The sequence below is a fragment of the Ischnura elegans genome, chromosome 2 (genome assembly GCF_921293095.1).
Source record: "Ischnura elegans chromosome 2, ioIscEleg1.1, whole genome shotgun sequence".
NCBI lineage: Eukaryota > Metazoa > Arthropoda > Insecta > Odonata > Coenagrionidae > Ischnura > Ischnura elegans.
In genome coordinates, this window is record NC_060247.1 from 119,838,132 (window position 1) to 119,863,481 (window position 25,350).

General features: G+C 37.8%; 2 protein-coding genes and 1 long non-coding RNA gene across 5 annotated transcripts in view; 2 read left to right on the plus strand and 1 right to left on the minus strand.

Annotated features, from left to right (window-relative positions):
• Positions 1–8,071, plus strand: part of LOC124154524 (NADH dehydrogenase [ubiquinone] iron-sulfur protein 2, mitochondrial-like) — a 25,821-nt gene extending 17,750 nt beyond the window's left edge. For 2 of the 3 annotated variants that reach the window (XM_046528319.1, XM_046528318.1), the window contains exons 6-10: positions 1,699–1,818; positions 1,926–2,055; positions 2,520–2,616; positions 3,082–3,222; positions 7,831–8,071. In XM_046528319.1, the coding sequence (XP_046384275.1) occupies positions 1,699–1,818; positions 1,926–2,055; positions 2,520–2,616; positions 3,082–3,222; positions 7,831–7,868 (526 nt within the window). In that variant the 3' untranslated portion in view covers positions 7,869–8,071. Of the gene's footprint in view, positions 1–101; positions 438–1,698; positions 1,819–1,925; positions 2,056–2,519; positions 2,617–3,081; positions 3,223–7,830 lie in introns of those variants that run through there. The other variant, XM_046528320.1, reaches the window with a different exon arrangement.
• Positions 1,718–10,743, minus strand: LOC124154525. Its single transcript, XR_006863944.1, has 4 exons — positions 10,553–10,743; positions 10,390–10,454; positions 1,904–2,044; positions 1,718–1,809 (listed from the first exon to the last, which is right to left on the minus strand). It is a non-coding gene; the product is annotated as an uncharacterized LOC124154525 (long non-coding RNA).
• Positions 10,744–10,807: 64 nt separating this feature from the next.
• Positions 10,808–23,386, plus strand: LOC124154523 (NADH-ubiquinone oxidoreductase 49 kDa subunit-like). The gene is made up of 10 exons (XM_046528317.1): positions 10,808–10,945; positions 11,123–11,357; positions 11,581–11,782; positions 11,915–12,102; positions 14,395–14,558; positions 16,870–16,989; positions 17,091–17,220; positions 18,350–18,446; positions 19,731–19,871; positions 23,112–23,386. Exons 1-10 carry the CDS (start codon positions 10,854–10,856, stop codon positions 23,147–23,149), a joined length of 1,407 nt encoding a protein of 468 aa, XP_046384273.1. The 5' UTR covers positions 10,808–10,853; the 3' UTR covers positions 23,150–23,386.
• The last annotated feature ends 1,964 nt before the right edge of the window (positions 23,387–25,350 follow it).

Consider the following 25,350-nt stretch of genomic DNA (forward strand, 5'->3'; position numbering starts at 1 on the left):
ATTATCCCTGTCTGTTTTTAATCGAAGCAACTTGGAATTTAAACTGCATGTTCTCTTGGTGTTTAATACATAAATTATTTTACCTATGCGTGGCTTTGTAGGGTTACACATGAGAGGGCACTACTCTTGTCTGCAGTTACCTTTAGCCTTATCATCTTTAATCTGTTAATGGCCTGCCTCTACCTTCATCTTGCAATTGACTCCATAACATTGCTATTTAGTCAGTGTGGCAAAAGTGTGGCCCAGTATGTAATGGAAAATTTATTATTTTTGTGCGTTTCATGGTTGTCACTGCTCTCTGGACTAAATGAGTCCATGCTCAACCTCCTACAGTATGGACGGATTGGAGCAACACAGCAGGTACTTGTCTATTCACTTCCAAATTAGCTTTCCTCAAACCTGTAACTGCTAGGAGCATTCTAAGCAGTGGGATAGCCAGGAATGGTTTCATTTGGGGGGGGAGGGGGGGGGGGGGGTCCAAAACTAGGGGTGAAAATCTTTGAATAACAGGGTACTCTGTATAACGTTTTAAACTAATGTCAACACATTTCATAATCGAAAAAAAACTACATTTCTTAAATAAATCTTTTGTAAATTCATGGTTTTTCCTTATTTTGTTTCCTTTAATGAAGCTAGTAGGTACATAATTGTTTTTTTTAATATTTCGGGGGGTCTGAATCCCCTCACTTGCTACGTCACTGATTCTGAGGAGCTGCAAAGAGTGAGGCACAATATCTCAGGCAGGTGGGCAAGTACGCCTGAATACAAATACAAAATGGGATATTGAGCTTTTAGGTTTCAAGGTTAATATGAAATGAAAAAGACTCAAAGGCCCATAAAATATATCCCAACACTCGTCTACCTTGCAACAATGGATCACTGTGTTGGTGTGCAGGAGGGGAAGAGTTTCACCACATGGACTAAATGCCAGTCTCTAAGCTGAAATAGCCAAATTCACGTACAAACACACACTCATTCATACAAGGTGAGTTCAGAAAATAATGGGAATTTTTAAATTTCACAGTTTGGAGTTTTGAGAGTCTGTCAATTTTTAAAAATTATGTTTGTATACTTGCCCCTGAAGTATAATAAAATGTTCAACTGTATCCGTTGCTTACTTTGTCTTTGGCAACCGCTAAGGTTAGACTTGTTTTTATGAGCTCAGAAATTTTGGCTCACACTCATCAGTTTGGGTCCTTTCTGCTTTCACAAAGGAACTTAGTTTGATTGCATTTACGAGGTGTGTTCAGAAAATAACACGAATTTTAGTTATTTGAGAAAATGATTTATTTATTCATCTTCGTCAATGTTGTCACCTTCAAAATTGTCCCCATTATATATATTATAAATTTGTGCCAGCACTCCTTCCAATCCTCGAAACACTTCTCAAACTTGCTCTTTGGGACAGCAGTTAACTCTGTCAGTGAATTCTCTTAATGTCATCTATGATTGTAAAATGAAGGCCCTTTAAGGTTCTCTCTATTTTTGGAAATAGGAAAAATTCGCAAGAAGCTATGGCTGGGGAATATGGAGGCTGTGGCATCGTGACTGCATTGCTTTTTGGCCAAAAATTCACCAACAGACAATGAAGGCTTCCTGGTCAACAACCCTGGATTCTTTGCAGGGCTGGAAAGATGCTTTGACTCTGATTTTAGTGACATAATTCTTCCAATCACATTGCCTTCTGCTCAATTTCAGTGGTGTCATGCTGCGTAGTTCCGGCATCAAGTGGGATCTTCGCAAAGCTCAGCCATATGATGCATATGATCTTGTTGAGTTTGATGTCCCAGTTGGAGTCAATGGAGATATCTATGATAGGTTGGTTGAAGTTGAAAAAGAATGTTTAACGTTGTGCTAGAAATATATCATTCACTTTGATGAATTGTGATCATTATGTGCTTACAGAAAGTCTTCCTCTCCTACAGGTTCTTGGTAAGAGTAGAGGAGATGAGGCAGTCCTTGAGAATTATTGAGCAATGCGTGAACTGCATGCCTCCGGGAGAGGTGAGAACAGATGATGCCAAAGTGTCTCATCCGAGCAGGGCTGAAATGAAGGTTTGAATATGGCATTGAAAATTCATTGTAATGGGCAGGTGGTGTAGTAATACAGGAAATCCTCTATGTAGTAACCTCTTTACATCATAAACCTCCATAATTAATACCCCTATGATCCCATCAGATTTACATGTAAATTTATAGGCAAACCTCTTTGTAGTGAACCGCTTTATCTTGTAAAACCTCCACCTATCATACCAAGGAGACACCCCCGAGATGACCAAACTACCTTCGTAAATCGTATCGAGACAACTAGAGACCATTAATGCAGCCACAATTACATAGTATATGGAATGACATTTTCAGTGATAAATGTTTCACCCTTATTTTTTTCTTATACACCTTAAATATGCTGTAATTTTCACAGTTATTAATAATATTATTACTATTATTATTGGTATGTTTCAAGTTTGTACATTATTTTCTCCCACTCCCAAGTCTTACACTTTTCTACCTTCTTTCAGACCTCAATGGAGGCATTGATCCATCACTTCAAGTTCTTCAGTCAAGGTTTTCATGTACCTCCAGGAGTCACTTATACAGCGATTGAAAGCCCTAAAGGTATGCCTCTGTTAATTCATGCATGACATAAATCTGTACATTGATGTGATACATATCACATCAATGTACAGATCATCACATATGTGTTTAACGGAATTCAAAAATTAAAAATTTTCAGATGCCTACTTATGATTTCATTTTATGATTTAATTTTTATTCAAAAATTAATATCTGTGAGTACACATTATGTCCTATATTATACTTGATCATCTTGGTCAACATGCAGGGTATTTTGTTGGTAAATGAAAATGGTATACTTATTAAGGATCACTGTGTTTTATAGACATGGCTCTAGTTTTGTAAAGGAGTTTCATATTGTCTTTTTTTGTATCTTTTAAACTTCATGAGCTTAAACTTCATGAGGGCAGATAAATAAAATAATTAAGCGTCTGTTGGAAAAGTAGTCTTTTTGTGGCAGGGATGTTCTTGCTTGTGGTATTTCAGTGTTTTGTCAATGCATTTCAGGGGAGTTTGGTGTATATCTTGTCTCAGATGGTAGCTCCAAGCCTTACAGGTGCAAGATTAAGACTCCAGGATTTCCTCATCTTGCTGCCTTGGATAAGATGTGCAGGAATTCCATGCTGGCTGATACTGTTGCCATTATCGGTATGTCTTAAGAGTAATCAGATAGACTTTATGTAAGGAGCTACAAAGATAATTTTACTTACATGTGGTATGATGGAATTTCTATCTGGTACCTACATTTTACCAGTACCAGTATTTTCCAGTGACTGATGCTAGAAATTTCTGTCACAAGAATTTCAATGAGAAAAATATCACACGACGTAGTTTTTCTCCGGATATGTTATTTATCCCATTCATGAAGAATTTCAGTTAAAAGCGACAAGCATTTTCATATCCAAAGGACCTCACTGCAGCTATATAGCTGGAGTGAATTTTTCAATTCAAATTGACGTGGTCCTGTCAAGTTCAGATACGGAGCACGTCAATTGGCTGGTCAGTCTGGGAACCTCCTTCTCTGCCTCCATACGCAACTAATATCCACTTCCAAGTCTTCTGATCATAAGTATGGCCTTCAGCAAGCTTTCCTCTTTCATAGGGTGGGTGCCGTTTGGGTGGCAGTAAATTTTCATTCCAACTTTGTGTAAATATTATATATTTTATTTTAATTAGTTGATTGCCTTCATATTTAGAGTGATTTACGGAAAGGTGACAAAAAAGTCAATAAATTTAGAAGTAGGTTTTACTTCAAAAGAATTATACGTAACGAAGATTTATTATGCATGTCTGCTTACGAAAAATTTGGAAATGTAAGTGTTATCTTTACCATGACCTAAGTGTGAGATCTGACTTTCGATGTCGTAAATTATTCAGCAGTCATAATATTTGCCCATTTTTCATCTATCTATGTGCGCGTAGTATCCAGAAAGCCACCCGAAAGATGTGCTTCTTCATCCCCTCCTTCTCCCATCCCAACTCCCTCTCCTTCTCCCTCGCCCTACCCGAACCTCGACCTTCAACACCCTCTCAACCAAGCAGTATTGTGTGGGTTGATAATCTGGTGGACCCTCCAAATATCTCTTTTGGGAGGGGGACAGGCCACAGGATTATTTTGATCTCCTATTTACAGGAATGTTTTTTTCAGTCAGTTGTCGTAGAAACAAACATATTTGCAGAGGAACTCATTCATAGAGGTGTCTCCAAAAGAGCTCGTATGACGGACTGGAAAAATTCTATCAGCAGAGGAGTTTAAAGTTTTCCTGAGACTTTTATACAACACAGGGATTATTCCTCCACACCAGCTAACCGAATACTGGAGTACCGATGCAAAATTTGGGCATCATTATTTCTCTTGTAACATGTCGCATGATGTGGGACATGATGGTGAGACATGTTCTGCATTTTGCCAGAAATCCAGTGGATGGAACATCTAAGGACCCCATTTTCAAGATTACGCCTATTGCGTAGCACTTTCACCATGCTATAGGAACAGAGCATTACACTCGGCAGAATCTGTGTATAGTTGAATCCATGGTGGCTAGGCTGTCGTTCCACCGGTACATAAAATTGAAGCTCGTATTTCCTTTGTTCCCTTCAACTAATTCTGAATCCTCTGATTAAATTTTGTGGAAAAGTATTAAGTACTTGTAAATCAAGGTAACAGAGATGGAAATCAATTCTTTCTCACATACAATGAAACTATATTTTATCGTTAGTCCAGCATAAGTTATACTTGCCGAAAAAACTTCGTTCCATTTGATCCGGGTGTCGTCGTTGTATGTTGATTTCATAACTCAGAGCAGTGTGGCCCTATAGCACAGTCAATGTACATATTTTGTTTATGATAATCCCGACACCAATGGAAAAATTCAGTGCCAAAGCAACACAAATAGCTTTACTACAAACTATGTAAGCAATTGTACTTATCCTGAAATATAGTCAACATGCTCATTTTTTAGGCCTGGCGATATAGAAATATGGAGCACGTCAATATGGTGCCAATTTTTGCAAAAATAATTACAAATTTTGCTCAAATCGTATACAAACATGCATAAGGAACTGTACTAAACACAAACTAAGCAAAAAAAATTTTTTTTAATCGGCTGATTCTGACCACTTCCATGAAATTCAGGCCTGCATTGAATGTGTTAAGCCCCCTTGGTGCCTTCCGTTAAGAGCAGGCTAATGATAATGCCGGGTTTCTCTCCACCCTTCCTTTATACCTACCCTTCCCTTATGGTGCAAATGACCTCAGTTGTCGGTCCCCTCCTCCAAATGTCATACCATACGAATGTCAACTATAGCTAGCATGAAGTTTTAAACACTAAAAATGAATGTCAGCTGTAGCCGACAAGAGAGAAGGAAAGTGACAATTAACTAAGGTAGCAATGGTCGCAGGTTTGCAGGTTCCTGCCTGTGACTCAGCTTAGAAAAAACCTTAGTGCCACTCCATGGCACTTGGGCTACACTTCCACTCACAATCAGTGGCGTAACTAGGACAATGATAAGATGGCCTGGAGTGACTTTCCCCCTCCAGGCAACGGGAGTCTGGGAATTTTTTTGAAAAATGACATGCATGGAAAGACATTTTACATCATTTTGACACTAAAAATTTAACTTTAAGCAGATGCATTTATTATCTGTCAAAAATAGACAAAGGTTTTAAATATTCTTTATATCTCTCTTGAGGCTTTGGGGAGGGGGATCTACTGCCTCATCCCGCCCCCATAGTTATGCCATTGCTTCCACTCATTTATGATCCTCCTCAGAGCAGGAATCCAATAATTAAGTGGCTGATTGTAAAGATTGATTGAAAGAAAAAATTGTAGCATACTCCAATTTTTTATGTTTAGGAATGCATTCTTTGCTTTGTTTTGAGCATAGGCAATTTTTAAACAAAATTTTAGAGTTATTTGTAATGAGCTTCTGGAGTTTAAGTCCTGGTAATATCTGTTTACTAACTTTGTTATTCTGGATGATAGAAATCCGTTTACAACTCTTTCAATTGTTTAAAAAAATGTTAGTCATTCTGAAATGTAAAACTTTTTAAATAATAAACAATATTTATTTAAAAAATTACTGCTAATGCAATGAGGTGACCATGGAATCATGCTAAGAAAGGGTTGGAGGTCCTAGTCCAGGGTCAGTGGACACCCAATGGAGCTGAGTTGGTTCCTTAATCCGAGGAACAAGAATGCCTTCCCCAAAAAAGAGCTCCACAGGGAGAGGTTTAAAATATTCTCCTGCTACTCATAGCACTGAAAACATTTTCCTCTTGTAGGCACCGGTAGGAAAGGGTTGAAGCAGAGTATTGCCTTGTTCATATTGAATTCATTGCACCATTTTGTAGTTTGCCCTGCGCAGTTTGGATCTAAAAATTCACGACGCTTTTTTCTGCGCATATGTTTTTTGTTTTTTTACAAATGTGAAATATTGAGGTCTAGATCCTTTATAATTAAAAAAATATGTGCAGAGGTTTCCAAAATTTATTTTCCATTTTCAGTGCTTATTATATGAATAGATTGTTCAAGTATACCTGGCCAGCTTTAGTTTTTATTGTACGTCTCACCTTATCGTATGATAAGCCTAGGAAATGGAAAATAAGTTTCTGAAATATCAGCAGATTTTCTTCATATTATGAGGACCTAAGCCTCAATATTTCATATCTATAAAAATGAAAACAAGAGCTCAAGAAAAAAAGAAATATACTGAGCGTAGAATGTGTAAAAACCTGTTTTTTTTCTTATTTTTATTTTTGTTGCATAATTTTACTGATTTCTTGGTGCAATATGTATTGTCTTGTACCAATAGGGTGGTTTCCTATTATTTTTTTATTGCCTAAATCGAAAGATTATTACTCCTGGAGTACGTATTTCACGCTTTTAGATTTTTAAATGATGATATCTATTTTTCGCGGTTAAATAAAAAGTGAAAATTTTCAAGCGCGCGAAAACGCGACGGCTAAGTGTTAATGCTGGGACGTCATTCTGGTTCCCGCTGCCTCCGCATGAGGTGACCTTGGAGCGAGGATATGTGCGGCGATGCGATGCAGGCTGCTAGCAGGTAGCAGAGTACACTGCTAGCAGGTAATGCTTGGCTTAAATAAGGATTATTAATACCTTATGAAACGAAGGAAACTTTCCGACCCTAGGCAGTTTTAATAGGTGATTATTAAGAGACGTTTCCTTGAGCTCTGTGCCTCATCCATGCGGACGGTGTAAATCTTCTATCTACTCTTATAGAACCTATGTCCCTGTGACGTTACGTGGGGTGGCATCGCATGGGCGCCAATCTGGCCTTTTTCAAATGAGGATAAAATTGACCATTGCCATTCGTCTAAACTGGGATTTCTAAAACCAAATAATTTGTATATTATGAAAACCCTATAATGGTGGGTAACAAATAGCAATCAATGCATTTTGTTTTCTTTGATGAAGGAAACTACCCTATTGGTGTAAAATAGGCTTCATACATATGTTTTGAATAATTATGCCCACACAGCATAATGACATCCTACAGGTTAGTGCATTTCAAGTATATATGCTCTACACTAGAGTGTACTCCATCCATTGGATCATATGTTTATTCATAGATTAAGCTATCTCAGTGTATTATTGTACTAGTTTTTGGTTTCTCATCTACCACCAACTACATAGGTACCTTCCAAAATTGGTCAGTAATGTTTTCCGAAAGAGTTACTGAATTTCACCATTTACGGGAATGAATATAACTGTCAAATCTTCCTACTTACAGGTACATTGGATATAGTGTTTGGAGAAGTTGATCGCTAAATGAGCCTTTAGTGACTCTACCCACGTGAAACTTAGCTACTTACCCAAATGTAACCAATTTTTTACTGAAAGTTAATGGGACACCTGTGGAGATGAATACATTTATTTTCACTTTTCTATCCTTGATTGCCCTGTTTGACTGTAACTCCTTAGTTTATATGTTCCACCAAAAATTCAATAAAAAAATTTTAATGTAAAATTTACTTGAATTTTTTCCTTCTAAGCCAGTAATAATAAACAAAGTGTTTACTTGCTTAACTATCCTTCATCGTGTTACGAATATGATAGCAGAACTCATGTCCAACAATCATAAAATGTTTCTAATTTTATGGGGTCATATAATTATTTGGCCATTTAGGTGATTTAGGTGCTGGCTCAAATGCCCAAGGTCCACTACTCAGTTCTGCAATGAGAGGTACATCCCATACTTTTCTACTCGCAAGTTAACTTCATTGATGTGAAATTCCTTCCTTCTGATTAGCCATACATATTTAATTAAGTATAATTATAGGCTTTATCCCAAAAGTACCTATCTGTCACATTTTTGCAACAACTCAACTGATGCAACAGCTAAAACTTCTTGAAAATAACTTCTTGAGAAGCCTCGGCAAGGTAGCCTTGATAATCCCGATGGTTTCAAAAATGCAATATTTTCAAAACCATTTTGAGATCAGGAAATAAAAAGTAGTCTGGTGGTGACAAGTCAGGCCAGGACTGTATGTCAGCTTTGGCAATGTTTCATGATGCTGGTTGGTCAGGTAGAAGGTGACAAAAAATATGGAGTGTACTGGCACATCGGCATGGTGGAGTTTCCACAAGTTCCTGGTCTCAAGTTGATCAAGGGCCACTCCGCTGTTCAATCTCATGAGCACTTACTGGTTAAACTGAGCATTCATAGTCTTTCCAGGATACACATACTCTTAATTCACGATCCATTGGTATCACGAAAGAATATGAGTAAGTTAGCCTTGTAACCGACTGTTTAGAGCCTTCGAAGGCTCTTTTTCGGAAGATCTTTTTCTTTCATGGTTAAATAAAAACACAGTACTATTCCACAACCTTATATTTTTGCAGTCTACTAGTTTCAACATTACAACGTCATAATCAAGACTAACTGAGAAAAGCATACAACATCCAGCCTTATTTATCCAACAATAGTGTGATGGAAGGAGGAGGGGGGGGGGGGAACTAAATGAGGAGGAGCATTGAGCATTGTTGGTTGGGCATTGTTGGTTGGATAGGAGGTTCAAAACAAATAGTATAAAAGTTTGGGGAGGTGGGGTGGGGGCAGGCAGATAAAAGTCAGGTGGTAACGAGGTTAATGAGAAGGGGAGGAGGAAGGATTGTCAAGGAAGAAGTCACATTTTAAAACAGTAGATAAAAAGTTAACATTTGAATACAGTCATATCATTAAAAATTTCGATGTTACGTGCAAGAGTGCATTTGGTGATTTCTAATATTTCTAAAATATCCAGTTTTACACTTTTGTCATGTACATGTAAAATTTTAATATTAAAATCACTGTTGTGGCCGGATTCGGACAGGTGTTTAGAAAAGTGGGAAACGGAGTCTTTCAAACGAGCACTTCTTTTGTGTTCATCGACACGAGTTTTAAACTTGCGGCCCGTTTGACCAAAGTACACACCGTTGCACTTGTCGCATGTCAGGGCATAGACACCACTTTTGTCTTCAGGATTCACTTTGTCCTTGGAGTTAAAAATCACTTTACCAAGGGAGGTCGGGGAGTAAAAACACACTCTGTATTTGTCTTTGGGTATGAGGTTGTGAACACTGTAAGACAGGGGGCCAAGGAAAGGTAATTTGCACCACCGTTTGGGTTCTGTTTTGGGGACCGGCAGCAAACTGGTTAGGGTGGGCGATACTCTTATTCGGGTTTTTTTGGCCAGTAATTTACGGATGAGGTCATCATGATAGCCGTTATTAGAACATATCGATTTAATAACATCAAGTTCCTGGTTGAAACTTGAAGCAGTCATTGGTATATAAATAAGGCTGGATGTTGTATGCTTTTCTCAGTTAGTCTTGATAATGACGTTGTAACGTTGAAACTAGTAGACTGCAAAAATATAAGGTTGTGGAATAGTACTGTGTTTTTATTTAACCATGAATATCTCTTCGTTCCACCAAGTAACGCCTAAATCTGTTGATTCTATCTTTTTCTTTTTGTGAGTTTCATTGGCAACATTCTCTCAACCCTCTAGGAACATTTTATGTCAATGGTTCCGCTGGGATCGGGAGAGACAATCAACTCTGCAAGCTTACTGAAGCATTTGAAAAGTTTCCAAAGATATCTGTCAAATTTTAATGCAAAACTTGATTTCTGCTCGTTGATCGACGGATCGCTCGACTTTTATGTGGACAAGGTCACACTTAAGGGGTTCAAAAAATCATCTCTGGACACACTAGGTACTAAATAGATCAAACCCAACTGGCATGCAAATTGGTATGTGATGTATACTCGTGTCGGAATAAAATTTTATGCATTGTATTCAGGACAAACCTTGTGATAGTGGACGGCGCCTCCAGCCTTCCCACACCCAATACCCCCATCCAAACCCATAAATTCTAGAAAATGGAAAAGATCTCTTTTTTAAGATGGCCACCCACTGCAAGTATTTATTTCACTAGCTTATCAAGCAATTAAAAAAAGAATTGATGCATACCTTAAAACTAATTGTCGGCCCTCAGACGCGTTATCGCTGCGGGGTATTCCATTCCACTGCACCGCAGAATGAACTCCCCTAGATCCTAATATCCGCAATTAAAATATAATTATATTCAAGAGATTTTCAGTATTAGTTTCAGTGTTTGCTTAAATTATGGCAGTTAAACATTTATTTTGTTGGTGAAAATTTAAATATTCCCACATAACGTAGTACACGCCATCTACAGTGAAAAGTGGGAAATAAATGTGCTCATCGTTGCTGTATTGTTTTCTGCGGACCACCGACAACGAAAATAGTAATGGCAAATTTAGTAACTGCTGCAATAAGGAAATCATCTTCCTCTGTCGGTGGGAAGTTACTGCAGAATGTTGCTCCTTTATACGCATTTAAGTAAGCATTATTGTAAATATATTATAAATGGATAGAGAATATCACAGGTGTACTCTTTTTATGCTTGTCGTAACCCAGCTCACAGTCATAACAATTCCTATTCTGTAGCCGAAAATTGTTTTCAGTATCATCGTCAAGTGTGATAACAACGATTTTTTAATGTAATTTAACCATTAGTTCATCTCAAAATCGGCGCGGTGCAAAGAAGTGGTACCCTGATCCTGAATATGTAAAGCAGTTCTCAGGGCCTGTGATGTTTCCTGATGAAGTCACATCACAGTGGAAAATGCCAGCATGGAATTCAAAAATAGCCCCTGTGGAGAAAAAAGTCCGGAACATGACTCTCAACTTTGGGCCACAGCATCCAGCTGCTCACGGAGTGCTTAGATTAGTGTTGGAACTTGATGGAGAGGCAAGTGAATAGCCATATAAATGCAATCTTTAGAATGTGATTTAGGCGGAATTCCCTAATTGCGTACGGTTTATGCTTAAAATTACACGCTTGCAGTTAATATAGTATGTTCAGAATTAAAGTTACTCTTACGTAATCTCATCGCAGTGAGAAATCGTTTTAAGTCACGAAATTATTACTTAATTTCCTGCTACACATTCTGTTTCTCTTTTCTTATTTTCAGACGGTGATGAGGTCCGATCCTCACATTGGTTTGTTGCACCGAGGTACTGAGAAACTAATTGAGTATAAAACCTACACTCAAGCCTTACCGTACTTCGATCGACTTGACTACGTATCCATGATGTGCAATGAGCAGTGCTTTTCTTTGGCTGTTGAAAAGCTACTTAACATTGATGTCCCTCTTCGAGCCAAGTACATTAGGGGTAAGTTTATTTTAATATTGAAAATTTTGTTGGCATGGTCCATTCTTTTAAGTATGATTACGATTGCCTTGATGTTTCTTCCTTGGAAGCTGTAGATTAGAGTTCATTAATGAGTGAAAATTTGTTTCTTAGTGCTCTTTGGAGAAATCACAAGAATACTGAACCATATACTGGCCGTTGGGTGCCATATATTGGATATTGGTGGAATTACACCATTCTTTTGGCTCTTTGAGGAGCGTGAAAAGATGATGGAATTTTATGAAAGAGTTTCTGGTGCCCGAATGCATGCAGCTTACGTCCGACCAGGAGGAGTTTCACTGGTATGTAGTAGTACAGGTCCCACAATGGTTGGTGATAATCATTGACAGGTATTTATATTCGGATTGAAACTTTAATAACTTACTCAGTGTTTCAACTCTTAAATTGGATAAATGTGGGTAAAGCTCAATTTGGACTTGGCCATGAGGTTTCATTAATTTAGGCTAGGGTTGCCAGTTTCTTTCCATGGGTCTTTATTGTGGAATTTCAAAAGGCTTCCCCCTCTTAAGAAGTGGTAGTGGTAGCCCTTCAATCAGGAGTAAAATACTTCATCCACTAGTAATAATTGCCCCCTATAATATGTCAATGGATATCTTTATGTATTTAAAATGACTGGTTACACGTTACATTCATCCATCTGAGTTAATGTCTAGATGCAATGAAATTTAAACAGTTTCGGTGGGCTGGTAAGGAAAATGCGTGATTTCATGAACCAAATTAGAACTGGTTCTGATTACTGTTCATGCATTTGCACAAGTGAAGTGGTAATGTGGTGCATTTTTACATTCATTTAGATGTTAACTCGTATGGGTGAAGTACCATGTTACCAGGCCTTTACAGCTTCATAATGTCTGTTTCCCCTTAACAAGCACTGCAGCATGATCGATTGCCGGTTTCAAGTCAGCCTCCTCCATCAAAGAAAGGAAAATGCAATTTTTTATTTTGCTTTTGTTAGCGTTCTGCAATTTTGTGCCACATAACTTAAGCTATTGTCTAGTTGGTTACATAATGAGACATCTGCACCTTCTGGGTATTTCGAACTCTGTCAATTGCAACAACCCACCTGCAATGGTAACGTCTCTCTGTTAAGAGGACCCATTACAGGCACCCAAGCTCGCCTTACATGCAGCCCCAAGGTGTTTGAGATATAGGTACCCATTGAGGACCTGCTGGGATCCAGTAAGGACATAAGTCTCTCTGGGTGATCTCTTAATTGTTGGCTGGCACAGTGGACCCTTTGTTCTATGTGCTCTATTCAGTAGACTCGAAGTAAATTCAGCGAGACACAGTGGTCCTCTCTTGTTCTTCCCCTACACCTCCACATCCTTTTTCCGCCCTCCTCTTTCCTTTCAGTCTCACTCCTACTTGTTTCCCCTCAACGGTATTGTTATGAAGAAGTCACCTGAAGGTGATGCAAAATGTATTGAAACCATACTTGAAGTATATTTAGGTATCTATTTGTGGAAATTTTCCAGTAGCTTTTAATCTACCAATTTTTTTAATACATATGTTTGAGGGATTGGTACATGCATGTGTTCAAGTAATTTGAAAAATGTCCTGTTTTTTTCCTTCTTACATTTGGTCAAAAATGTAGGCTGGACAAGCAAGTACATACGGAGCCAAATTGTTTTCTGAAAATGTTCTTACTTGTATGTGACCTAAAAGATACACCTCTTCCATCTTAGTGTTTAAGTGAATGCTTCTGAAACTCAAACCAGCATTCTGAATGCAAACAAGGGACTGATCTGAAATATACCATTTATGAGACCAAAAGGAAATATATGAAATAATGAGTATACGTACCACAGTTTTGGAGGAAATAATTGCAAATACATAAATTTGACAACAAGGTTGAGATATTCAACACGCTCCTGCTTGTCTTTCAGAAGTCTGTATTTTGGTCTCTTCAGCCTAGCCTTGTATTTACTAGGAGCTGCAACTCTAGCTATTTGAGCTAGGGAAAATATCTACCGGTTTGTATATGATGAAACATGTGACATGAAGTAACATCAGTAAATAAATATTCCATTTGAATGTAGCATTGTTTTGGCATTTTCCAGTTTTGCTTGTTTTTGCCATTTTGATTGTTTAAATCACGTAGAAAGCACTAGCCAAAAGTAATAGATTGATAGTTGAGGTTTAGGCTTACCCCAGCTTGAACACTTGTAAGAGCTCCAACTGAATGGAATGATATTGCCATTGATTTTATATTTTAGGAATGTAAGTGAATGTTGGGTCGCTACAACTCCTTGTATAGTAAATGAGGAAGCAACCGCTGGAATTTTAACGGTATTTGCTATCCCACCTTTTTTCAAATTTGTCCTGAATGGTATGAAAGCACTATAGCCCTTGAATTTATTTCAATAAAAGTTGTGATATTATAAAAAATTAAAGAGATTTATCTATTTATTAGGAGGAAATAAGTAAAATTTAGAAATTATAGATGAAATAATAGTTTCACAGCACATATGAATGAATTAAAATTTTGTAACCACCATTCTTATCCTGCTCCTTGTGGAGGTCAGTTGTGATGATGTGTTCAATGTTAATTTTTACTCTTGTTTCTTTCTTAGGATATGCCTATTGGACTTCTTGATGATATTTATGAATTTGCATCCAAATTTGCTGAGCGCTTGGATGAGGTAGAAGATGTTGTTACCAATAATCGACTCTGGGTTCAACGAACAAAGGACATAGGTATTATTTCTGCCCAGGATGCTATTGATTATGGCTGCAGGTATGTTATAGGTTCCTTCCCTACTCTAGTTCTCTCTGAATTTAACTGACATAATGTTTTACTCTCCTGACTAAAATTTAATTTTAGCACGTTTTCATGTTTCTCTTAACCAACATTTAATTCAAGCATGCCTTTTTGCAATAGTATTTCCATGACTAAAGGAAGAAGTGAAAGGCTCTTGGTTCTCCCAATTTGAAGTCTTGAGGAATGATGTAAAATCTGAGATAAATTTTGCCAAGCATTTTTTACCTTGTGTCATGGTGGCAGTTTCTTTGATGTCATTTGTAATTACCTTCCATTTGGATAGCGACTGCAACACAAGAGCACCAACTGATTGAACTAGCTCGCCGTAATGCAAGTTTTACTCATCTCTGTGGGATTTTAATTGTCACAGTTGAAAGGTATACAAGACTTTTTATTTCGACAAGATATTTGTAGTCTGCTCTTTGATATAAATTCATCCTAGGAATATGATAGGAATTACATTCTTTAAAGAATCAGATTTATTTGTAGTGTAAATGTATTGTGGTGTCAATATTGTACATTGACCTTTAAATGCCTGGCCTGCCCATACGGACCCACTAATGCTCTAGTGTTGAAATAAAACGTGGCAGTGATATGTGGCTGCTGGGCATTTAAATCCAGCAGCTGAATGTTATGGTTAATCAACTGTATGACAGCGTGCAATGAATGGTTCCAGATATCATGAGTGAACTACGCTATCAAGTTAGCACAAAAAATTATTTTTTGAGGGGTTTGTTTAAACACCACTATGGAAATTTTTGCTCAGTATACACAGAATTATGTCCATCATGTTCCATTATAGTGAGTATGATGTGTTATTAAGCAACATGGTCGATGTGTTATGAAAATAGGTGAACCCCTGTAAGTACTTACTGCCAGTGAATTTTGGAATGCACCTGATGCCTGCTGCTGGTGTAACGTCTTCATGGGGCCGTATATGTCTTTATAGTAGCAATATGGCAAAATATTGTTTAAGAAAAATGTACAAAATACAAATTCTATTTCGTTTTTGTAAATACAGTAGACTCTCCTTATGTATTATGAAGTTCACGGGACCGAAAAACCGGAGGTTCGTAATAACGAAGTTCGTATGAACGTTTCTTCTAGGAATCATCAAAGAAAAAAAACATACTTTGTCAAAATTTCTTGTCTCTTCAATCTCCCGCTTATAATCTTCAGAGTCAAGTGTATGGTATACGCGATAAAATTATGCGCAAGTTCTCGATATACGAAGAAGATGCAATCCGAGACCTTGCCTGTAAGTTGATAAACCTATACAAGGCATCTAGGAGAGTGGTTATCCTGCAGAATGCAACACTGTATCAAAATTGCGTGTTAACTCACGATTGTGGCGAACTGATCTAGCTTGCAACGTAGCCGGAGCCGAAAAAAATCGCTGTGCGCAGGAAGAAAGAATGGGGAAATACTGAACAGTTCCTGACTTCACACCGGATTCAATGATACTTTGTTCAGATATGCCCAAAGTGCGAGTTCCTCTACGCCTCGTCGTGTCGCATCGGCAATCTCCGAAAGTGCCAAATTTGAAATTTCAGGCGTGCTTGAATTTTCCGAATACTTGTACCTATGTAAGTTCGTAAATCCAATGTGCGTAGGAAGAGGACTAACTGTATGCCCAATTTACGAGCATTAATGAGTGGGTCACCATAATTCCATGGGAAAGAAGTTTACTATGTATATGATAATGCGTGCATATTGAAGTATCTCCTACTGAAGAAAGAACCATAATTGATGCTCCTGGGCACACTATAAGAAGAGAACTTAAGTGTAAATCAATGATGATAACGTAGTGTAGTGTATATCCATCTAAATGCCATTGCTTTTTCACAGAACTTCATAATAAACTTCATTTTGTAACTACCGGGACCGGAACTGAGGTTCGTAATTTCGTAATAATGTTTCTTTTACTATGGATTGGATAGGCCTTCTCGTTGGGACCAATGATTATAGTATTTGTAATAAGGGGAACTTCATAATAACGTTGTTCATATTAACGAGAGTCTACTGTAAAGAAATTAGGCAACTTGACTTCAGTGGCAGGAAGTGAGAGCTGTATATTCGATTCGTTGATATTATTTGAAAAAATTTGCTCATTAATTATAATTGCTACTCCGTTAAAAATTAGCTGATTATATCCCTTTTTGAGGGTAAAAGTCCCTTAGAGTCTAGGTTTCATTGTTGTAATCACTTGTAATTCAACTCTTAAAGGTTTTAATCAGATTTGTCCAGTGATAATCCATCCGATTAATGCTACTTTCTCAATTTTTAGTGGCGTCATGCTGCGTGGTTCTGGCATCAAATGGGATCTTCGCAAATCTCAGCCATACGACGCGTACCATCTTGTTGATTTTGATGTCCCAGTCGGAGTTAATGGAGATTGCTATGATAGGTTAGTAAAATGTGAAAAAAAAAATATATATATATATATATATATATATATAAGAATTTTTCAACTGATCAATTATGCAATTATTTCATTCTATCTTACAGATACTTAATAAGAATGGAAGAGATGAGGCAGTCTTTGAGGATTATTAACCAGTGTCTGAACGACATGCCCGCTGGAGATGTGAGAACGGATGATGCCAAAATTACGACTCCCAGCAGGGGTGAAATGAAGGTCAGAATATCTTGGCGTTCATTTTGAAATTAAATAATCATAGTGGAACCTCAGTTGCAAAATACTAGGGAGCCAAAGGAATACAAGTCGTGCAAGTGAGAACATGGTGAAAATGAGATCTTGCTTTGGGAAGCCTAGTTACCACAATTTTGTAGATAAACCTAAATGACAAACAATGTAGATATAATAATAGTATTTTTTATTTGTCCATAGATCTGTAGATTGTGCACAAAGTACAAATATAGGACACGTCAATTTAGATACATAATAAAAATTAAATTGGAGTATATAAATTATGTGTTACAAATGCAGAAGATCATTAACCAAATAAAATAGTTTTTTTTCAGAAACTTCAGTAGTTTCTTATTAAAGATGGAAGTCCTACTGTCATTTTTCACCTCTGGAGGCAACCCATTAAAAATCTTCAGGCCCATAGGTTTAGGACCTAGGGCAGTATTTTGAGTCGTGATAAATTTTTGATCTTTACAAGTTCTAGTGTTTTGCCGTGGTATAGGTCATTTGATGTATACTGAAGAATGTTATTTTTTACATGCATACTAATGGCATAGAGATATATGCATGAAAGTGGCAGGATACACAGTTTTTTAAAAAGTGGAAGACAAGGTGCATCATGCAGGGGTGCATTGCACATCAGCCTTATAATGAGCTTCTGAATTTTGAAGATTTCAGTAGCATGGGGAGAGGAACTCCAAAACAGGATACCGAAAATAATGTGGGAATAAAATTCAATTATAAGATATGGGGTTTAGAAATAAATTTAAAAATAACAATTTGAAAAAAAAAACATGCATCGTATTATATGGCATTTCTGTCAGCAGATAAGCAGCGTTGTGTTGATTTATTTATAAATTGGTAAGTGTAGTTCGTATATTTGCATCTTACAACTGGGATAGTTGTAAACTGAAGGTTATACAATTGAGAGGGAATTTCCATATAAGTGCATGTATTTATGCCAGGTAAACCCACTTTCGGCACACAACTGAAGATTGTTCAACTAAGGTTCCACTGTACCTATGACATTTAGTATGCTTGAAGATTATTTTAAAGAGAAGTTTATTCCCACATACCCCCCTGCTAATCATTTTCAATGCATTTTTCTCCTCCTCAGACTTCCATGGAGGCATTAATCCATCACTTCAAGCTCTTCAGCCAAGGATATCAAGTGCCAGCTGGAGCTACTTACACAGCTATTGAAGCACCCAAGGGTATGGTTCTCTAGTTAATCCCTGAACAATAATCAATTGATACTTATAGATGCCCTGAAAAGTTCTCAGCAGTACTCATTGGAGGCTGGATTATTGTCTCTGCATCTTTTCTTGTGTTTCCACAATTATTAGTTACTGCTCCGTAAAATTTGAAATCATTTTATTGAGAAATAGGTTGTAAGCAGTTGCTGAAATCAGTTGCAGTGTTTCTTTGATGAAACAAGAAAATATGGTAAAACCTATATATAGTGAACCTCTTTACATCGTAAACCTCCATACTTCATACCACCCCTATGATCCCATCAGATTTACATGTAAATTTATAGGCAAACCTTTTTGTAGTGAACCTCTTTATCTCGTAAAACCTCCACTATCCTAGTCATTTTAAGTGACTGTTAAATTAAGAGGGACCACATCGTTTTCTCTCAAATCATGGTAAAAATCATGCGATAGCGCTCGCTTTCTATAATTATTAAATAATGAATGCATGTTCACTAATGCATGCATGTTTGTTTAAACACAAAAATATAATGGTTTAAAAGACAGTAGTGCCTCTCATTTCAGAGGGATATGAAAAAATTGTGCATATCACTGAAACCTCTCTATAGTGAACCTCCATACATCGCATTTTGGTCCCCTCCATTACAATGTAAAAAGGTTTTACTGTATTAGTTACTGCTCCGTAAAATTTGAAATAATTTTATTCAGAAATAGGTAGTAAGCAGTTTCTGAATTCAGTTGCAGTGTTTCTTTGATGAAACAAGAAAATGTGTATGTATCATGTTCAGGTTGTTGATATAAAGCACTATTGATGAGAATGGAATATGTATCAACTTGGGTTTGCTCTGGAATCTCAATTGCTCAATTTTTCTGATCTGCCCTCCCATCTATAAAATGATGCAATGCTGTCCATGGCTAATGGGGAAAATTCAGATTGCATGAACACAGCCTTAGAATTTCACCGTTGGTTACTTATTTGTCATGGAGCAGTTGTATGAGAGGCACTTTTTGTATTCTTTGAAATCTAATGTGTGTTGGCATTTTTTAAAAGCAAAGTTTGCTTCTTTGTCAAACTTAGATGGTTTTACATTCTTGTTGCTGAGGAAGGTATTTATTATAAAATTAAATTTCAGAGTGAAAAATCAAATTTAAGTTCAGGGTGAATAAGTAGTTTTAAGCATTTCATGTGAAGTGCTTTTTATTACATGATGGTAGATTTTCTTAGAATTGTGGTGGCAATGTACTTGCTAATCCATTCAATGTCTATTCGTGTGTGTATTTCAGGTGAGTTTGGTGTGTATCTCGTGTCTGATGGTGGCACCAAGCCTTACAGGTGCAAGATTAAGGCTCCAGGATTTGCTCATCTTGCTGCTCTGGACAAGATGGGCAGGAATTTGATGCTGGCTGATATTGTTGCCATCATTGGTATGCATTTAAACTATTCCTATACATATATAGTATATAATTTAAGCAAATCTGTATTGAAGAGATTCAAATTGCAGGGATACGAGAGACTTTTCATTAGTTTTTATAATATTAATTATTCAGAGTGTTTAGAAAGGGTTCTCCTTTTGGCTTTGTCATATTGAAGCAATGGGTCGCACCCATATATTCCTTACCTTGTTTGGTTGTCCATGTACGATGAGGGAAAGAAGTACCAAACAAAATTTGTGCTGCAAGTATCAGTCTGCAAGAAAATCAGTTTCCTCTCTGATGGCATGTTATTCCTAGGCCAAATTCCAATGAGGGGAATTCAAATACGAGGGTTATCCGGAAAGTAGTACCCGTTCGTGCCTCATGAAGTGCTGACGACGCGAGTAGCCGCTGGACAAGGTCAGATAGCTTCAGTGGCTTGTCTGCCTTCTCTGAGCCAAGTTGCGTGACGCTAGCATTGCCTGTGTTGTTTCTGTGATTGTTTACAATGTTTAAAAAAATTGAGAACGCCGCCAGTTGTGAAGTGAGGGCAGTGATTAAATTCCTCAATGCAAGAAACGTTCGCCCATGTGATATTCATCGCCAATTAAAGGAGGTGTATGGAGACAATGTAATGGACAAGTCGTCTGTTCGGCGGTGGTGTCGCAACTTCAACATGGGGAGGGGGAACACACACGACGATGAGCGTTAGGGGAGACCGTCTGTCATTACAGACCAACTGGTGAGCTCAGTTGACAAATTCGTGAGGAACGATCGGCGCGTCACAATTGATGACATCTGTGAACATTTTCCCAATGTTTCTTGAACAATTGTTCATGAAATTGTTAAAGACCATCTGCATTATGCAAAAATTTGTGCAAGATGGGTCCCTCGCATGCTTACAGATGAGCACAAAACCAAGCGTATGGCTGCAGCACTGACGTTTTTGGGACGTTATTCTAATGAAGGAGACTCTTTCTTGAATCGCATAATTACTGGTGACGAAACCTGGGTTTGTTATGCATCACCTGAGAGTAAACGACAGTCAATGGAGTGGCATCATGCTCATTCACCAAACAAACCAAAAAAATTCAAGACAGTTCTGTCCACCAGGAAACTCATGGCAACCATTTTCTGGGATCAACGAGGTGTATTGCTTATTGATTTTATGGCCGGTGGAGACACTATTAATGCCAATGCGTATTGTGAAACATTAAAGAAATTACGGCGGGCAATACAAAATCGGCGGCGAGGTCTATTGTCTACTGGTGTCATTCTCGTTCATGACAATGCCAGGCCTCATGCAGCTGGGACAACACGAAAACTTTTGCAGCAATTCAAATGGGAAACTTTCGACCATCCACCTTATAGCCCGGACTTGGCCCCTTCAGATTTTCATCTCTTTACAAAGCTTAAAGACTTTTTGGCGGGAAAAAGATTTGACAGCGATGAAGAACTTAAAGAAGGAGTGACCCTGTATCTCAATGAGCTGGCGGCGGAGGACTATGCAACAGGAATACAGAAACTTGTCACACGTTATGACAAATGCCTTAATTTGCTTGGAGATTATGTTGAGAAGTAGTTTAAAGTATCCTCTTTCAAATAAAATTTTTTATGTTTGTTAATATTTACTTTTGTGTCTTTATTTCACGAATGGGTACTACTTTCCGGATGACCCTCGTATGTCTTATCATCTTTCTCTATTAACCCTTCAGCTGACGGAAACATTCTTGTACAAGTGTGTACCAGTCACTGAGGGAAAAACCATTTTCAATGTACGACCATCTCTTCTTATCGGCTCTCCCAAGCCCTTCTTATCTTTATGGCCCAAACTCTCTCTCTCTCTCTCTCTCATGAATGGGACAATTGGCAACCATCCTTTCTTACTCAAACCAGCCCATCTCTCCCTTGTTAGGGATTGCATTCCATTCCCTTGCAGTACTAGTAGAGACCTGGCCTTACTGAAAAACATAGGATTTTTCTTCTTCATACGGAAATCTTTCCTTTCTGTAAAAAAATTAAATTATGGTTTCACTAATTGTGGCCCTGATCACCTGATGACGGCATGAGGTTTCCCTATCCCTACCCTGGAGGTGTTGTCGGACTTACAATTCAGCGACGCCTCCTTTCCATTTTCCTTCCTCTTTCCTTCCCCTACTGCGGCAGCACGGGCGTAAAAGTCTCTGACTTGGTTCCCGGCCCTCAGGTGTGTTACCTTTGCAGGCCCGCTTTGAGTACCACTAGACCCTAGACCGCCCTAGGTACCACTTACAATGTCCATAGAGGCATAAAAGATTTTAAACCAATGTGGGTAAATATCAACTGATTTCTTTGTTGTTTGGTATGTAATGAAACAGAAAAGTAAGGTCAAACTTCGGGTTGTATTTGGTACTTATTAGCTGATGAAATAATTGAACAAAATTTCCCCAACTCCACTTATCTGACTCTTTGTGGGTGAGGCCCGTGGGATCTTTTGCCTGCTCTACCCCTCCGTACAGAAAAAAGACCACCTTGGCAAATTGTCCTGCACAGAGTGGAAGACCATCTGGCTACCGTAGCCGAGGGTTAAACCTTACGAGTCTGGAGACTTGAATATAAGAAGCCAGCCTGTCCAGAGTGTAACTAGTGATGGTTCCTGAAAGTTTAAATGCCTGTGGATAGTTGGATCTTGTCCAAGTGAAAGATAAGGTGCTAAATATGGAGAAAATAATTGGAATGGAGGAGGTATCCCTAGAATTTTCATCTTGAGAGTTAAATAGACAATTTCAGAGGCTTTGGATAAGGTTTATCCAATATTTCACTTATCAGTTGACCAGTGCGAGTAATATTAGGGGCAGGCAAGCCCCGAATTATTAGTCCTTAACTTGTATAGTGGAAAGAGGAATTTGATAAAAATATTTTGCCACCATAGAGGAGACTGATTTTCTTGCAGACTGGTAGTGGCACAATAAGTAGTTGTCGCGATACTTTTTCCCCCACTGGACGTATTAGGCATTTTTCTCCTTGGATATATGTACATATTTTACATTGTGGAGGATACAATACTGTGCTAGAATAGGCAGTTCATTTATGGTTATTATTTTTTTAATTTAAATTTTTATTGTCAAAGTGTATTATTGTGTTAAAGTGTTGTGAAGTATGAATTAACAGATTCATGAGCTGCCACTGGCAATGAAAATGATAACGACTAAACAGCAAATTAAAGGCATCCTCTCTCCACTCAAAAGATCATTTTCTCTTTTCTTTTTACAGGTACGTTGGATATTGTGTTTGGAGAAGTTGATCGCTAGCGAGCCTGAGATGACTCTATCAGCCAGAGGAGTTACACTCCCTGGTATACTTATTTTTTTACTGAAAAATAAGTATACCCGTGAAAATAGAGTAATTTATTTTGCAATTTGTTTTGTTAATAATTAGATTGGCAGAAGTGATGGAAGGCATTGTAAAACCTTGATTGCTCTGTAAGATTGTAACTTTTATTTGTACATACTGTTGAAAATGCCATTAAGAAAATTTTTAAGGTAAAATGATCTTTAATTTTCTCATCTCCTGCTCTTGTTTTCCCTCACATACTCCATAAAATGTTGTTAACGCAGCTTCACTTTTTATATATGAGTAATCTTTAATTAATTTATTTATATTTTGAGTCTTTCCTGGATCCTTGATCATACCGCTGCACATTGCACACCATGCAGCCAGTCAGTATGAGATGCAAACGGAAGGCATATACAGTTGATACCTCACGATACGAGCTTAATTTGTTCCGTAACCTTGCTGGTAACTCAAAGTAATTTTCCAGATTGAAATTATGTAATTGAAAGGCCATGAATCGGTTCCAGCCCCAAAAAAATGCTACCCCAATTGTTTTTGTTACGTGTTTTTGAATAATAAAAAATGTATTTATAAATGATAAACATTGTATAAAAACATAATAAATGAGATTGTAAAGGAAAAAGAACTGCTTTATAAAGTGCATTTGTATTTTGTCACTTAAATGCAACTTACACAAAACTTAAATACTACTACTGTATGCTTAATTTCAGTCATTACTTTTCTCTTCACTGGTCTGCCTTTTTTGCCATGTGCAGCATTGCAGTCGGCCGTCATCATTTGTAAAATTTTGCTTGTATTTCATAGCAAAACTTTGCTCGCTCGGCAGCTCATATCTCAAATATCTTGTATGTTTGGACACACTCATCTCAAGGTACCACTGTATATTGGCTGATAGCGCATGCTAAGATCCCTAACTCCTCACAATTGGATTAGGAAAGGAGCCCAAAAATTTTCTCTTGACAGCCTGAGGATTGGAATTGTTGCCAGGGCCTACAACTGGAATTAAAACCCACTCCTCAGCATTGTGAGCTCCTCTTAGTTATGTACCTGTGGAGAGGGAGGAAAACATGAATGCTCACCACTGTATTTTGCCAATAGTTTGAAAGTGTTGTGAATTGCACAACTGCCTGGCAGGTGCATGCCAAGCAATCAGCAAGAACCGGCAGTTCCGCTGGGTATGGGTTAAGTCTCAGCAGGAATGGAGTTCGACTGATAACTGGTATTATAGATAGTTCTGCATCTAGTATGAGGAGGATCAGGATTCCCATGAGGAAATCAGAAAACCCATTAATAAGTCCTTACACACCCCATTGTATCATCCTCTTTCAGATGGGGCTGAGACCACTTAACTCTTAAGAATGGAATTACAGTCGCTGTGCACTATAAGCTGGAGCAATTGAAGTCTGTCTGGGCCTTAAAGTTAGGAGAAGTAGAGGGCGGGTAGCCAAACACTCTTCAGTATCTGTCATATGTATCACGGGACATAGGAGATTTAGACATCAATGAGCCCTGGAGGAAAATTTAGGCACATATCAAAATGAAATGCAATGTACTAAAATATTTTTACCATTTAATCACCAATGAAAGGTCACTAAGCTTCCCTTAAATTTCCCATATCACCCAAATGAGCACCAACAATGCATCATTTTGCCAATCATATGCAAGCCATGTGACACAATAGCAAATTACCATTGTTTCTTGATAATAACACTGTAGCTGTCGAAACTAGTCGACAGCAAATGAAAGTTTGTGGAACAGTACTGGGTTTTTGCTTCACCATGAATTACCATTGAGTCACTTGAGGTGTACCTCCTTAAACTGAGTTGACCACGGCACAGACTCAGCTGACCATGGATCCTGGATTAGGAGAAATTAGATTTTACATCTACTCATATATGAGCAGATGCATCTATAGAGCTCTGATACCATGGTATTTTAAAATCTCAGATAATGAAAATTTAACAGCTTATTTTCTTCTGATAACATGTGTAGCTTCGTAAGCATTTCCTTGTGGGCTAACATATATGGTTTCACACATTCAATGCAGGCCCGATTTTCATGAACGTCGTCAGAATCGGCCGATAAAATAAGAAAGAAAAATAGAGGTTTTCACGCCATAACTTCCGTTCAAACACTGCTATTTACAAACAGCGCACAC